Source organism: Danio rerio, chromosome 2, assembly GCF_052040795.2.
Source record: "Danio rerio strain M-AB ecotype USA chromosome 2, GRCz13ab, whole genome shotgun sequence".
Taxonomy (NCBI): domain Eukaryota; kingdom Metazoa; phylum Chordata; class Actinopteri; order Cypriniformes; family Danionidae; genus Danio; species Danio rerio.
This window is the reverse complement of record NC_141022.1, coordinates 19653230-19670103: the sequence shown is the minus strand read 5'-3', so window position 1 is coordinate 19670103 and position 16874 is coordinate 19653230. Positions and strand designations below refer to the sequence as shown.

The 16874-nt window shown below is 37.3% G+C and overlaps 1 protein-coding gene across 6 annotated transcripts in view; it reads left to right on the top strand.

The window, feature by feature from the left end:
* Window positions 1-16874, top strand: part of clcn2a (chloride channel, voltage-sensitive 2a) — a 165603-nt gene that overhangs the window by 61527 nt on the left and 87202 nt on the right. For all 6 annotated transcript variants that reach the window (XM_087238592.1, XM_087238591.1, XM_087238588.1 and 3 more), the window contains exon 2: window positions 1460-1613. In XM_087238592.1, coding sequence (XP_087094718.1) covers window positions 1460-1613 — 154 coding nt within the window. The remainder of the gene's footprint in view (window positions 1-1459; window positions 1614-16874) is intronic.

The window sequence follows — 16874 nt, the reverse complement described above, 5'->3', positions numbered from 1 at the left end:
AAAAAACAGTCCATGTGTCTTCAGTGCTTTAATCTGATTATTATGAAACAAATCAAATACTTGTGCGCATACATAAACCAAAAAATAATGACTTTATAAGGAGCTTAGCGCCTTTTCATTAAAATAGTTGGCAAAACAGTTTCTTCTCCTCAGTATCAGTATAGGGCACACACTTATGATGACTGTGTGCTGATGTATATGTCAGTCCCATACTGCCTCTGTTTGAAACAAAGCACAGGCACATCTGAGGGAAAAATCAGCTGCATGACTGAATGAGACACACATAAAAAGCACAGTGCTCTCATAAACACGTGCCCTATACTGACATTTAGGAGAAGAAACCAGTTTAGCCAACTATTATTAATGTAAAGGCGCTAAGCTCTGCCCGTAAAGTCACTAAATGTCGCTAAATTACATCATACGTCAATTTGCATATTAATGACATCATCATGTCCAACCACTTATGTTTGTTTAACAGCCTATGGTCAATAATGGGGTTTTTATATATTTGCACTACACTTTATGTAAGCATGTCAATTTAGTTAAACGTATTGCTGTTTGAATACAGTATATCAGCATAGATGTGTTGTGAATTTGCAGTGATCTCTTTAGGTGTAATAGTCACACTTTACAATAAGGTTCATTAGTTAATGTTAAGTAATGCATTTACTAACATGAACAAACATTGAACAATACATTTACTGCAGTATTTATTCATGTTAATAAACGTTAGTTAATGAAAATACAGTAGTTCATTGTTAGTTCATGTTAACTCATGGTGCATTAACTAATGTTAACAAGCATGGACTTGAATGTTAATAATGCATTAGTAAATGTTCAATTATGATTAATTAGTTCATGTTCATGATTAGTTCATGTTAGTAAATGGATTAACTTATGAACCTTATTGTAAAGTGTTACCGGTGTAATAAACTCAGACAAGTTCCAAAACTCTCACTACAATATCTGTGATTGTAAACAAGAAAAGAATAAAAAAAAAAACTGTTAAATTTAAAATAAAGGAGAAGCAGATCGGTTTGACTCTTCTTCTACTTAATCTTGATTACTTTTCTGGACCTTGATAGAGTCGGGACAATTGCTGTCTATAGAGAACAAGAGATAAAATATATTCATTTGTTTTCTGAAGAAGATGAACATTAGTCTCAGGGATTTGGCATCACTACGATGAGTAATTAATGACATAAATTTCATTCATGGGTGAACTAACGCTTAACATGTAAATCTCACAAATAGCGTTATTATAGTAAAGAATCCAGCTTTTTTTTTTTCAGGGATGGTACTCGGAGACAGAAATCTCTGACAGACTTGCTCCATTTATTTGATGGGCTTTTGAAGAGCCTGTTAAGTTGCACATTATTTCAGCGAAACGCTTCTTGGCTTGGTTTCCTTTTATTACCTTCCCAGCTGAAATCTTCATTGACTCCCGTCTCGCTTTCAGATGTATGGACGCTATACACAGGAGCTGGGGGCCTATGCCAAAGAAGAGGCAGCTCGTCTGCGTGAGGATGGAGGGCTGCGGAGGACCACCAGCGTTCGCGGCCAGGCTCCAGAACTGCTGGAGTATGAGAAAGACCCATGTGCCAAGTGTCAAGGTGGGTGTGCTGTATACATACACAGGCGCCAACTGCTCGCTGGCTGTTCTGCTTGCGTCATATAGCTTGCTATTTGCAGCAGTGGCTACAGAGCAAAGCTAGAAAAGCAGAGTAAATCCACAAGGATGAAGGGCAGCAGGAATGGAAAGAGGAAAAGGGTCGCGAAGGGCAGGAGACGAAAGAGTTATTGAGAACGTGCTGAAATTGAGGATTAGGTGAGAGCGATGCTGCGATAAGTAGGATGGATTTGACTGAAGATCTGAGTTTTACTGAGGCTGCTGTGATGCATCCACACTCTTGTTTGGGCCCACATGGAATCAGTGACAGCTGAGATTCACTAAAAGATTGACGTCTTTTTTGCAGAATTGGAAGGGCAGTACTTTCATCTCCGTGTAACACGGTGCTTGTCTATCATTTAACACCAGTATTTTGTCTGTCTCCTATTTGTTCTGCGTGATATTCAGAGAGCTAAGATTGTATTTTTTGCAACACAATTTATGATGTCAGTTTAATGTTTTACAGATACATTTTTTCTGTTTTTTGGCACTTAAATTTAAGAATATGTAATTGTAGCTGTATGTACATTGTTTTAAGACTTATTCAGATGTTTTTCTTGAAGTTTGTTATGCAAAGCAGCATTCTAAGTGTAAACTGTTGCCAATTATGCTAATTTAAAGGTTTCTGATATAGTATATATTATGATATTTTTTTTTTACCGGATGACGCAGTGGCGCAGTAGGTAGTGGTAGTGTAATGTTTAGACCGGATTAAAATGAAAGAAATGTTTGAAAATAAATATTAAGTCGTCCGTGTTGTTTGACAGCAATTTGAACAAATTAAATGATGCCACTGAAAGCGTGTGTGTGTGTGAGAAAGAAGGAGAGAGAACAAGAGACAGAGACATTGACTGGGAGGGTATGCTTATGATGACAGATGTGCATCTTTGGCATCTGTTAGAATCACATAGCTTAGTTCAAACAGGCTTTAGCTGAAATTGCGTTGCATCAACATCACATGATACATGCCACATTGTATACAAAGCAACACCACACCTAAAAGTAGGATTTAAACCTTCTCCTGGCTGCGCAGATGTTTTTTCTGATTTCCATCAAGTTGACACAACATATTTTCCAATGTGCACCCTTTGACCTCTGGTGGGAGTGTGCTTACTTGTATGATTTGAGTGGAATTACACAGTTTGTGAAATAAAGAGAGCAGAGAATTGTAAAAATGTAGAGAAATGCATTAATGCAAATAAGATAAATAACATAAGTCTATTTTGTTTGTTTAATAAGAGGACAAAATAGAGAGCTGTTCTGTTGGGAAGGAATCTTAAATTACTTCTGTTGTGAGCTGGCACTAGATAATTTTTTTTTTAATAATTTAACTTGGCTGGGGTGGTGCCGTATTGGGAAGAGTACACCCCCTAAAACAGGGGTCAGCAACCCGCGGCTCTAGAGCCGCATGCGGCTCTTTAACGCTGCCCTTGTGGCTCCCTGGAGCTTTTTAAAAAATGTTTGAAAATGGAAAAAGATGGGGGAGGTTAATATAATTTTTTGTTTTAATATGATATTAATGATATTATGATTCTATAGGAGGACAAACATTTTAACATTTTCAAATGCTGTAAAAGTGTGTAGAATTAATATTTAATTTCAACATTTCTGTCAGTTAAGATTTGCGTCATAGCCTGCGACACACGTTTCTATCAGCAGGGCGGGATACCAGGCGGGTGGCTGTTGTAAACAAACCGGGAGATAATAAAGCACGGAAAACTGTTCACAGATGGTGACTACATGAAGGAGTCATTCATTAACATATTAGAACACCTATTTGCAGACTTCAAAAACAAAACAAAGATAATACAAAAAATTAAAGACATACCTCTCTCTGCTACGACAGTAATGGAAAGGGCTATTAAAATGGCAGGTAAAATCACCGATCAGCAAACCAAGGACATTAATTCAGTCCCCGCATACTCAATTGCCTGTGATGTGACCAATATTCAACGTGCAGGTATGTGAACTCCGATGGGCCGCAAGAAGAAATGATAAAATTAATACCACTGAAAGACCAGAAGCTGTGCTGTGTAAATAAACACCAACCACCTGATTTCAGTGGCTATTTAATCATGAAGGCTTATCATGTATTTTTAGCCAACTTAGTCATTTTTATAGTAGGCTAATATAGCTAATATAGATACATACAGCATGTCTTTCCTTCATTATAAGGCTTATATAAGGCTTTACATTTTTTGCGGCTCCAGATATATTTGTTTTTTTTGGTCCAATATGGCTCTTTCAACATTTTGGGTTGCCGACCCCTGCCCTAAAACAATGTTAAGCACCTCAATATCAGATCTACTTATTGTTAGTAGCACTGAGAATAATAACACACACATTTCTTGAACGTATAAGTGCAGTGGAAAATTAGACGTGTTTGCAGAAAACATGCTCAGGGACTGAATTCCACGCTCTCATGCTTTTTCTCATCATTAACAACAAAGTGCAGATGCAAGGTGTATAAGAGATTCATTTCACAGCTTCATTGATTATAACAGTTTTTTTTAAAGTGCACACTAAGTTGTGACAGAAGAAATATTCATGACCAAAAAAATGCTTCTTCACAAAATGATGTTGACAACTCAAACCTGTTCGATCATCATTGTATGATTTATGCATCATCTTAAATCTGCATCAATAAGCTTTCCCTGGATATATGGTTTATTAGAATGGAGTAATACTAATTGAAAATCTAAAGGATTCAGGAAAATGAAAGTGTGTTGAGAAAATCACATTTAAAATTGTCCAAATAAAGTTGTTAGCGAAGCGTACATATTATTGATCAAAAATGTACAATTTTCAGAGGGTATTTGTAAAGTTTCAGCTTAAAATTCCCAATAAGAACATTTACTTTACCCTGCTGAAAATGTTTTTTTGGAGTCTAAAGAAATTGCAGCTTGCAGCTATTTTCACACATGCCATAATTTTGGGGTGGGGGGGTTATCGCATAAACTGAATGCGCATGAACTGAAGATCGGGGGTTGGGGGTTACATATGCAGCGTGAACTGAAATGCGGGGGTTGGGGTCCGCGTGAACTGAAGAGCGGGTTGTGGGGGACTGAAGACATACCTAATTAATGAGTTAATGAGCCATACCATAGTTAATGAGACATACCACAGTAAGAATGAACCCGTAAGTTTCCCAGTGGTCATTTGATGTATTATTTGTTTATTTAAGCCTTTCTGCAATGATGAGTCACTCACAGATAAGTTACAAAAATAACTGTACATAAACACATTTACCTTTGCACTGTTTTTGCATGTCTACTAGTTGCAAGTGTGACAGTATTCAAGTTATTACCCACTGCTGTATGGATATCCATTATGATACTCTACAAAATGAACCTGATTTAATGTCCACAAACCTGGATTAAAGCGTCCTCTTTTATAGTTGTATTGACACTATGCAACTGTGGTGATTTCAGCGTTTATGAATTGTATAACGGTTTTATTGTTTTTCTTCAATACAAACATGCATAATGTTTTAACAAATATTTTAAACTTGTAAAACTCATTCCCTGATCACAGAGAGTTGGAACAGATAATTCCAGGTTCTTTGCAAATCCTGTTTTGTGCAACATAGGCTCATTCTGGAAACATAGTCCTATATACGTTTCTGGAGATTGCGAATCATGTAGTATGTATGGCTGCATTTCGTTTTTAAAACAAACGATACAGGGCAGTGTGTCATTGTTCCTTTTCGTGCATACCAGCTGACCGCTTACCTCCGTATGGACAATTTCCTGCTATTACCAATCTGCCCAGTAGCTCACCATGTACGTCGGTGGACTTGAGATGAAGAGAGGAGTTGAACATGACAACTGTGTTTGAGTCCGGTGAAGAATGGTTCTAGAAAGCAGTTAAGACAAAAACAAAATCCAAAATATAAAATAAACTAGTAAATAACAGTGTGAGAATGTGGTAAAATCTGAAAACAAAGTAAAAACCAGACGAGGGCCTTTCTTTTTCTGGATTGCTTTTTAAACTTGTCAGTTGGGTATAGGGAAGTGGGTGGGCGGGTCAATCTGTGCTTTGAAAACACTATTGGTTGGGTTTAGGTAAGGGGGAGGTATGGGTTAGTCAGTAAGTCAGTCATTCAGTCAGTCAAATAGTCAGTTGACAGCAGCCTTTGGTGGATTTACGTGAGAAAAGCAGAGGCAAATGGCACTCGCGAGACAAATTTGAGATCTCAAAAAGCATACACAGCGGCCTCTGGTGGATTTACGTAAAAAGAGCAGGCACAAATGGCACTCACAAGACAAATTTGAGATCTCAAAAAGCATACACAGTGGCCTTTGGTGGATTCGCGAAAACAAAAACTGGATAAAAACATAGCTCCTAAAACTTATTTGTCACTCTCCAGAAATGTATATAGCTGTATATTTTCAGAATGAGTTTGGGTTGGTTTTATGGATATGATATGCAGCTGTTTATCCATCTGGTGAGAGGTAAAAACTACAATACTACAGCACGCTGTGACGGGTCTAATAAATTGCTGGGATTTGGATACAGGAATACTTCAAAAAATGGGTTGTTGTGTTTATATCACTCTAATATGAATGTGGAAACACTGTTTCTACATGCAGGTCTGTCCAAACAGCTTACAAAAGTTAATTTTGCATCATAGGTGCCCTTTAGATGTTATAGTTATTTTTGGCATAAAAGAAAAAAAATAGATTTTGACCCTACCAATGTATTTTTGGCGATTGCCATGCAGCATAAGACAAGGTTTTGTGGTTCAGGGTCACTATTTTGCCACTTAACCATAAAAAAGATCTAAAAAGTTGCAATGTTTAAAAACACTAAAGGGAGTCATTCTTTATAGGAGTTATTCTGAACTCCCTCAAAACATACGCAATACATATACTGACACAGTCTCCTCGGTTTAAATCATTCATGCACAGGGCATACCTAATGGTCAAGGCCTGTTGTGTTAGAGACTATTTTACAGATATAAAACACTGATACATTTTTTTTTTTTTTTGCCAAGGCACAATATGTAAGTTTCATGTGTTGTGGGCAAACGGCTGAGCATACACTCATGCAGTGTATAGGGGGAACTGAGAGACAATTAACCTCTGCCAGCTTCCAACTATATGGTTGGATGAGTTTCTGACATGTCAGAAATTTTGGTCATCCCTCGTGAGGATATCGCACACAGTCAAACAAGAGCTACAAACCGATTGCCCTAAAAGTGTTTTTGCTTTCACTGTGCCTGCGCAAAAATACATAAATGTAACCATGGCAACAAGACTGCAAGTAGCTGCAACTGTGTATGGATTACATTCAACTTTAAGATTTTGTGGTGAGCAATAATCCAAACAAAAGCTGCATAAACAGATGTTTTATAGAAAACAGAAAACAAGAGGACAACTGCTTACCTCCAGTTCACATTGCAGATTGGATGAACCATATTTTCTGTGCATCTAAATATCATATGCTATTTGCTTTTAAGCATGCATAAAATAAACTTTTTCGGTGTTTATTTTGCTGGCTCAGATTGTTAGTATTGTATAGGTGAATTGGGTAGGCTAATTTGTCCGTAGTGTAAGTGTGAGTGAGTGTATATGGATGTTTCCCAGAGATGGGTTGCAGCTGGAAGGGCATTCCTCTGCATAAAACATATCCTGGATAAGTTGGCAGTTCATTCCGCTGTGGCAACCCCAGATTAATAAAGGGACTAAGCCTAAAAAAGAAAATGAATGAAGATTGTTAGTATAAAGATAAACAATTAATCAGTGCAAGGCAGTCCCTTTTTAAAAGAAACCAGTTCGTTATGTTAATCTTTAATCAAAATCTGGCCGTTTGCTTCTGTTCTGGAAGGACAGTAGCTAGGGCTGGGCGATAAAATTGGTATTGATATATATTGACTGAACACCATTGTCAATATTGATAAAAAAGATTTAATAAGTAGTTTCGGTATGAAGGCTATAGTTTTATCCAAATGTGGCTGCTGAGTGTGTGCCTTAGAAGGAATGCCAGTAAGCTTGGGGTGTAAGTTTGTCATTTCCAATGGAGGTGCACAACCTGCACGAAGCACAAATGGGAGCAACGTGCACATGTTGTGCAAGTGGCACCTAGTTGAAAACATCTCAACTTTTCTGAATGCCGCAACCACACCTCAATTCATGTAAGTAGAACAAATCAATCTGTTTCACACTTTGTAATGACGATTCCCATTACAGTAATAACGCCAGATTAGTTACCACAGACAAACATAGTGCACTCAAACACTGCAGTGCTTTTTACTTTTTCCCATAAACTTGCATTGGAGTTGCAGCAATTATTTGTCCATTTGTCCTTCTTTGAGAAAACAGTTGATGGTCGCCTGGTTGCAAGAGATGCCATGGGAGCATGATTGTCCATTGTAAATAGTCAAGGAATTCACGCGCATGCGCTTGTCACTTCAGGTCAGAATAACAACACAAAGGAAATTGAGTGCCATATAGCAGAAGAGGAGATTGTACTTAAAAAAGGATGTAAGGATGTCGCTAGAGTGGCTTTTTGGTTTCTTTTCTTGTACATCCCAGCCACTAGCTCCCTATCTGAAAGAGTTTTTAGCATATTTATAATAATGTAGTCATTCAACTTCACAATTTGGGTTGCTGCAGTATGTATCTGAATAATGATTGTTAGTTCCTTTACTTGAAATCTCAGATTTGATTATATTAATTTGTGTTGTTGACAGTTTGAGGTTAACTGTATCATTATTTTTCTCATCTTAAAGTTTGCTTTTATTGTTCGGGGTTTACACTTTACCATTGTGCACACTTTGTAACATTTTATTTATCAACTTTAAGAGTCTCTTTTACAATTATGTTTATTTTATTAAAAATAGATCAGATATTTTGGTTAAAAATTTTTTTGACTATTGAAACTATTTGCCTTAGTAATGTTGGTAAAATAAAATAAAGTGGTTAAATAAAAACAACAACAACAAAAATCCTAATATTCCTAAATGTATTGTTAAAAATATTCAATAGTTATCTATTGATCGATTGATGTGAAACATATATAATTATGATTGTTTATGCAATACCGCTCAGCTTAACTGTAGTGTAACAGAAATTAGCTCATTTTATGAATATTAATAATAAACAATAACGGTTTATTCCTAATTATTAATATTCCGGCTTAAGCTTCAGTCAATCTGGTCAAACAAACATATGATTGTATCTGATCCTGCCCGCTCGACCGAGCCGACTCTCAGATTATGAATATTAATTATCAAAAATAACAAATTATTATTAATCATTAATATTCCGGATCAATTTATTGTTAACTTGACCAAACAAACATAACTAGAGCCGCCGCTCTTCTGAGCGGCCACAGCAATGATCTATTCATTTAGAAAAAAGGGAATTTAATTGCTACTTCTTGTGAAGTAGATTAATCCTTCATAAGTTTTAATCAACTTATAACAGCTAGGCAGGGGAATCTGTATTTCAGTGACATTTTCTCGTGAGGCAAACAATACAATTCATTTGATTATAATAGGATTTATTGACTAGTCAGACAGATAACGAACAAACGCACAAACATACATTAAACAGAGAACAAAGGTAAACCACGTGGAGATATCGGGTCAATAGAACATGTAACAACAAAGAGAAATAGTAAAGCGAGGAAATAGAGATTTCAGATAAAGAGTGACAAAACTTTCAGTTCCACACGCACCATTAAGGATCACCAAGATTATAAATAAACACCTTTTTGATAAAAGGGGCACAGCTTATTCGCATAACTAAAAATACCTGGACTTTCATGTCTGGAGGTCTCTCTCTTTATGCGGGTCTCTTCCTGATGAAACTCCTTTGATGTCCTTCTTGATGTGTTGAGTTTGTAATACAGTTCTGAGGAACGTGACCGCAAACTTTAAACTGAGTTTACTTTGCCGGAAAATAAGAAAAGCGTGGCGGGAAAGTCCATGCGGCGTAGAAAAGCTGCGTGGCCCTCAAAGGGGCCACCGTCGATGGGATCTTTGTTCGGATCTTCTCTGCTCAGATGTTGGGGGTCAGCCTGGTTAAACCTGCAGGTCTACGTGACAACCCGTTCAGCATTCTTGACCAATGATTTCAGGACAAAGTTTGAGCGCTAAACTTCCTTTGTCTTGAGGCTGCTCGAATGCAAATTTGAGTGTCGCCCAAAGCATGCGGAGAGGCATTTAATGCAGGGGATTAAAGAAGGGATGCAATGCGAGTTTTGATCTTGCTCTATGCATCATGTGTTGTAAAATGTCAGCAGAAACCCATCGGTACCAAACATGGGGGGTTTAAAAGTACATCAACATAATTTTTCACATCCTTACATTATTTAAACTAAAAAGGGCCTAAAAGTACGAATTTGTATAAACTATGAGGAATGGTACACATTACAAAAGTTAAGTGTAATTAAACAAGAAATTTGGGTTCTAAATGTCTTTGTTTAAATAAAAAAACATTGGAAAGAAATGTCTTTTTCTTCTTTGAGGAAAGGGCTGACAAATAGGTTTTTTACCTCTTATCTTATCTGCCATGTTCTTTTGAAGTCGGCAGAGAGTGGTTTAGGACCGTTTCTGTAAAGTGTCCCAAACTCGTTACTTGTCAGGAGGAATTTTTTTAGGCCAGACTTTTCGTCACAGAGTGATCTAAATTGCCCTGGAAATTGAAACCAGACCATTTTCATGGAATGTTGAACAGAATGTTTACCTCCAGCATATATGTTACAATATATATGTTACCAGTTATGTTACAGTAGTTATGTTTCCATCCAAAGATGCAAATAAAATTTATGCGCAAAACTGGAATATCTCATAAAAGACATGCGAATAAAGCGCCGATTCCATCCAACGAGTCAAAGAGAACAAACTCTGATTAACCTAATTACTTCCTGATTGACTGGCGCCAAATATCAACAGTAAAAATGGAGTTTGCTGTGGTAGGAGAAGCTGCGTGAATCTTTTCTGTATTTAATAAATGACTTGCACCTCAGAAGGCTGTATACTTATGTGCAGACACACAATGAATGCATGTTGCATTTGAAGGCATAATATTAATAATAACACTAATACTGGATTGGTTAAGGTGTTTTAGAATGTATAAGACAACATTTCAGATTCTTTACGATGTGCTCAGCCCGGTGGTTTGTCCATTTAGAAAAAATTTTATCATGACATGATGTCTTATAACAAAACCACATGACTTTATTAATGCGCATAATGGAATTTTTTTAGTAAAAGTGTTTCCATCATAGTTCATGTGCATCTTTTTTTTTCGAATAAAAGTTTATCCTACTCAGTTATACACATACGTTTTTTTATGCGCATTTTCAAAATTCATATTTATCTTGGCATTTTCATCAACCGTTTTTATGCGCATATCCAAAAAAATTTCTCTGATGATGTCAGTTTGACAGATTGTGGGTGAATGCTTAGCCACGCCCCTCCAACCATTAGTTTGCTGTGAGTGATAGATGACAGAGGGAGTGTAACAGGCCAGCTATAATAAAGTGTTGTGCAGGGAAACCTTACTCTTCTAGCCTCCTTGAAAAGCAACTGACTCCCATGCGGAGAGTTGCTGGTTCAATCCCAACCCAGGTTGGGTGGTGTAGGACCGGTGGAGTTACAGGAGCACATGATAAATCAAACCTCCACTAATCAACATTCTGTTTCTGTTGGAAATACGTCATCATAATGAAATAAAGTCTTCAACTTCAGAAATTTCCTCTGAAACATTTACACACTTCCAGGTTCAGGGAGTTACATCACAACTCGACAATCTGACCATGTATTTTGAGCAAGTAAATCATACGTCTGGATTTACAACACATATTACAGTATATACTCATATAGGGTTGTTTCAGCGTTAAAGCATTTAGCTAGATTTTATTTTGAATAGGTGATAATTCTACATTATTCCAACTGTCTTAAAATTAACATTGTTGCAACATTAGGTAGACAAACCAATTAGATCAAATCTAGGTTGAAAAAGTGTTGATTCTATGAGGTTGTTTCAATCGACTGAAAATAACCAATTGTGTAGATTTCAGGTTAGATGTGAACGGAGTGCCTGACATCGTTTCAACATTACTCTGATAAGCAAAATGAAGCTGAACTGATTTCTGGCGATGCGGTGGCACAGTTGGAAGTGCTGTCGCCTCACAACAAAAATGTCACTGATTCGAGCCTTGGCTGGGTCAGTTGCCGTTTCTGTGTGGAGTTTGCATGTTCTCCCTGCATTTGCGTGGGTTTCCTCTGGCTGCTCCAGTTTCCCCCACAGTCCAAAGACATGTGGTACAGTTGAATTGAGTAGGCTAAATTGTCCATAGTGTATGAGTGTGAATGAGAGTGTATGGTTTCCCAGAGATGGGTTGCAACTGGAAGGGCATGTGCTGGGTAAAATATATGCTGGTTAAGTTGGCGGTTCATTCCGCTGAAACAACCCCAGATTAATAAAGGGACTAAGCCGAAAAGAAAATGAATGAATGAATCGATGATCAATGTTGATTCGATGTGTGTTGATAGTCATTGTTTGATGATTTAAACATCATCTGAAATCTACATCAATAAGCTTTCCCTTGATGTCTGGTTTAAAAGAATGGAACAATATTTGGCTGAGTTGCAACTATTTTAAAATGTTTATTCAATGCGATGACAAAGGTTGATTTAAGGTTGAAATTATGTAATTTTGTTGTCTGGGTTACCACTGTGCTGACATTGCACTGTAATCAGATGAAAATCACAAAGTGGACTGTATGTCTGAGAAGGGTAGACTAAATCAATTTACATTTTAAATTTGTACTGGTAACAGTAGAACATCCTGGTTGATTTCACTATTTCTATTTTTGAATATCTAGGACGAATAGCCTTTGAACTGGGCTAGCATTCATGACACAATCGTGGCTAGTTACAATTGTACATTTCTCTGAATTTGGATTTCCCAGTAATGCAAGTACACACGTTAACAAAATATATTACATTTTTTTAGTTGTTTTCAGGTGTTTTGATGCAAAAATCATACATATTGTGCCATCAACCAGATTTTCGAATAGTATAGACCAGGGGTGTCAAACTCAACCCTGCATAGTTTGGTTCCAACCTGGTTTCAACATTTCGAACAAGCCTGAAGGACTGAATTATTTTGATCAGGTTTGTTTAATTAAGGTTAAAGCTAAACTGTGCAGGGTTGCGGCCCTCCAAAAACTGAGTTTGACACCCCTGGCATAGACCATCATTAAGCCAACACTTACTTGCAAAGAATATACACTACCTGACAAAAGTCTTGTCGCCTATCTAAGTTTTAGGAACACTTGACTTCTAGTTGGTCATTTGGTATCAGAAGTGGCTTATATGAACGGCAAAGGCCTCTACATTACGCTTATATTACCAAACTAAAATATGGTCATGCCTTGATTTTTAATTATTTAATCAGGACAGTAAAGTCTGACTTTGCTTAGGCAAAAGCCTCATCACTTAACAAAAATAATGTACAGTACAGAATAAAAAGTTATGGTACCATGGAAAAATGATTAATATTGTATATGACTCCCATCTTAAACGACTGCATCCATACATGTATGCAATGACCTAAATCACTTATTAATAAAGTCATCTGGAATGGCAAAGAAAGTCTTCTTTCAGGACTCCCAGAGTTTATCAATATTCTTTGGATCCATCTTCAATGCCTCCTCCTTCATCTTACCCCAGACATGTTCAATAATGTTCATGTCTGGAGACTGGGCTGGCCAATCCTGAAGCACCAAGACCTTCTTTGTTATCAAGAACTTTGATGTGGAGGCTGAAGTATGAGAAGGAGCGCTATCCTGCTGAAGAATTTGCCCTCTCCTGTGGTTTGTAATGTAATGGGCAGCACAAATGTGTTGATACCTCAGGCTGTTGATGTTGCCATCCACTCTGCAGATCTCTCGCACACCCTCATACTGAATGTAACATCAGATCATGATTTTTCCATCACTGAACTTGACTGATTTCAATGAAAATCTTCCCACCAGACACACAACATCATAAGATGTTAATTTTAGGTTAGATTTAGGTTGTCAGTTTGTAAGGACAATGACGTAAGGACAATGACGTTGATATTTTGTTGATTTTAGTGTTGGAAAGTGACCAAAATCCAACATTGACCCAACATCTTAAACCAACATCATATTGATGTCAAATACGGTCTTTTATTCGTTAAAAATAGCAACTAAAATCCAATTTCTGATAGACCTCACATTGGTAACGTTTACACAACATCAAGCTGTAATATCATTAGATGCTGAAATTTGGTTGTTTTGCATTGGGAAGTAACCAAAATGTCTGATGTTGGACATTGATGTTGACCTGATGTTGCGTTCTGACATCAACCTGATTTTCATGTCCAAATAAAATGCAACGTTCCATGACATTCAGGTACAACGTAAATCTGACTTCATGTTGACATCATGTGCCTGCTGGGTTTGGTCCATGCAGGTTTCAATAGGTCTTCTGCAGACTTTTTTGTGATGATCGGGATGCTGTTCAACAGGTGATTCATTGGAAAAATTTGTCTTCTGCCACTTTTCAAAGTGATCAACTAGAACTCAAGTTATTTTTTGTTGTTCTTACAACTGGGGTTGACGAAAAGACTTTTGTCACATAGTATATATTTACAGTAGTCAATAAACTATGAAATGGATTAAAATAGATTTTTAAAAGATAAATGGGTGTTGTTGATTAGTTTAAGGACAACTTTAATGAAAGGCTTTGATTGACTTCAAATGTTGACCACTTTATTTTTGTCTCATTCAAGTCCATTCCACAAACCACAAATTCTCCCCAACAATATGATAAAAAACATAGAAATATACTGTGAATAGTTCATTAGGTTAGATTTAGGTTGTCAGTGTGTAAGGACAATGACGTAAGGACAATGGCGTTCATATTTTGTTGATTTTAGTGTTGGAAACCATTGAGCCAACATCTTAAACCAACATCATATTGATATAAAATACGGACTTTTATTCGTTAAATATGGCAACTAAAATCCAATGTCTGATAGACGTCACATTAGTAACATTCACACAACGTCAAGCTGTAACATCATTAGATGCTGAAATTTGGTTGTTTTGCATTGGGAAGTAACCAAAATGTCTGATGTTGGACATTGATGTTGACCTGATGTTGCGTTCTGACGTCAACCTGATTTTCATGTCCAAATAAAATGCAACGTTCCATGACATCCAGGTACAACGTTAATCTGACGTCATGTTGACATCATGTGCCTGCTGGGTTTGGTCCATGCAGGTTCCCATAGGTCTTCTGCAGCCTTTTTTGTGATGATCGGGATGCTGTTCAACAGGTGATTCATTGGAAAAATCTGTCTTCTGCCACTTTTCAAAGTGATCAACTAGAACTCAAGTTATTTTTTGTTGATCTTACAACTGGGGTTGACGACAAGACTTTTGTCACATAGTGTATATTTACAGTAGTCAATAAACTATGAAATGGATTAAAATAGATTTTCAAAAGATAAATGGGTGTTGTTGATTAGTTTGAGGACAACTTTAATGAAAGGCTTTGATTAACTTCAAATGTTGACCACTTTATTTTTGTCTCATTCAAGTCCATTCCACAAACCACAAATTCTCCCCAACAATATGATAAAAAGCATAAAAATATACTGGGAATGGTTCATCCGGTGTGGCGCTTTGATGTATTTGAAGCATTTCAGTAAGACATGAGCAGGTCATTTGATGCTTGCAGATGTGATGGTTTACCCCCTGTTTTCTAGAGTGCCTTCTACTGGTGATTAATTGCCACTGGTTTGTGTAGCAGATGTTGTTGTTTATCAATCTGTCATGCACATTCCACAAGTGTGGCCATCACCTGAATCTTAAAGGCTTCTTTATGGTCTTCACATCAATAGCATTTCCCTCACATCATTTTTCAAGTTTTGTTCTAGCCCGTAAACAACAGCACGCAGCATTTATCAGCCCGGTCAATTCCCTCTGCACCTCAATGCAGTGCTTGCCGTTCACCAGCAGGGAGCATAATCAGTCTGCACAGTTTAGGGGTGATAGATGAGACACACAGACGTGCGGTGTTTCTATAATGAGCCACTGTGTCTTTGTGTGTGTCTATGCATCTGAGCGTACGTCATCATTCATCAGCACAGTTATGTGGTCCCTGAGTTGAGGAAAAAATAATATTCTCCCTGCGACTGGTACTATAACATAATTGTTTGAATAAAAGCACAAGAGCAGTAGCCATTCATATTGGAATTATGTGATAAATTCCCTTTGCTATTAAAAAAAAGTTGAGTCTTCATTAAATAGCTAACTGTGTCTCGCGGTCCAATGTTTTTAGTGCTAATGAGGTGTCTCATTGGTTTCTTGTAATATAAATAGACTGCTCTTTTGGCCTCGTGTAATCTCCAAAGACGCACAGCATCTGTCTCTATATCATCCTTCCCGCCTCCCTGTTGAGTGTGAAAAGCATGAGAAATCTATCAGCGCAGTGTGCAACGGAGGTCTTCTGATCCTCCTTGACTGAGTTTGGAGGGGTTTGGAGGCTTGTTAGCTCGCTACCTACATACCGGTTTTACAGAGCTGGCATCAGGTGTCTGTCTCTCTCTGCATCTGTGTCTCATTTCTGTTTCATTCCTCCATCCGTCTGACTGTAATTCTGATTCAGAACACAGACCACACCACATTGCCTACATAGGCAGCTGTCTTAGGATCCTAACCATCACGAAACTCATAAGTGACTGATTTGTGAGGTTTTGCAACTGCGGTGACACTGCTAACACGTAACGTTCCCGGAGCTTTTAGTAATGTTATTTAAATGTTGTGTAAATGTTAGCATGCAACGTTATTAAAATGATAGGTAACACTTTAGTTCAGAAGTCCGTTCTTCGTACCTCGCTTAAATGATCTAAGATGATTTGGCAGATCCTTGTTCTTTTAAACTTGATAACTGATCTCTGGCTAATTAAGTTCTTTGAACAAGTTCGGAAATCAGATTAAACTGTCTGGATGAACTGATCTGAGATCACTGCATGTGTTGTGAAGGACAGATCTATCGACCCTCCAAATCAAGATCAGCAATGCAATGATTGGCTGATGGCACAGCAGCGTAATGACATCATCTGATTAATATTTGATTATTCATGTGAGCTAAATTACATAAAATTAGCAGTAAACGGTTTGTTAAATATGACACGCAATAACTTTCCATATT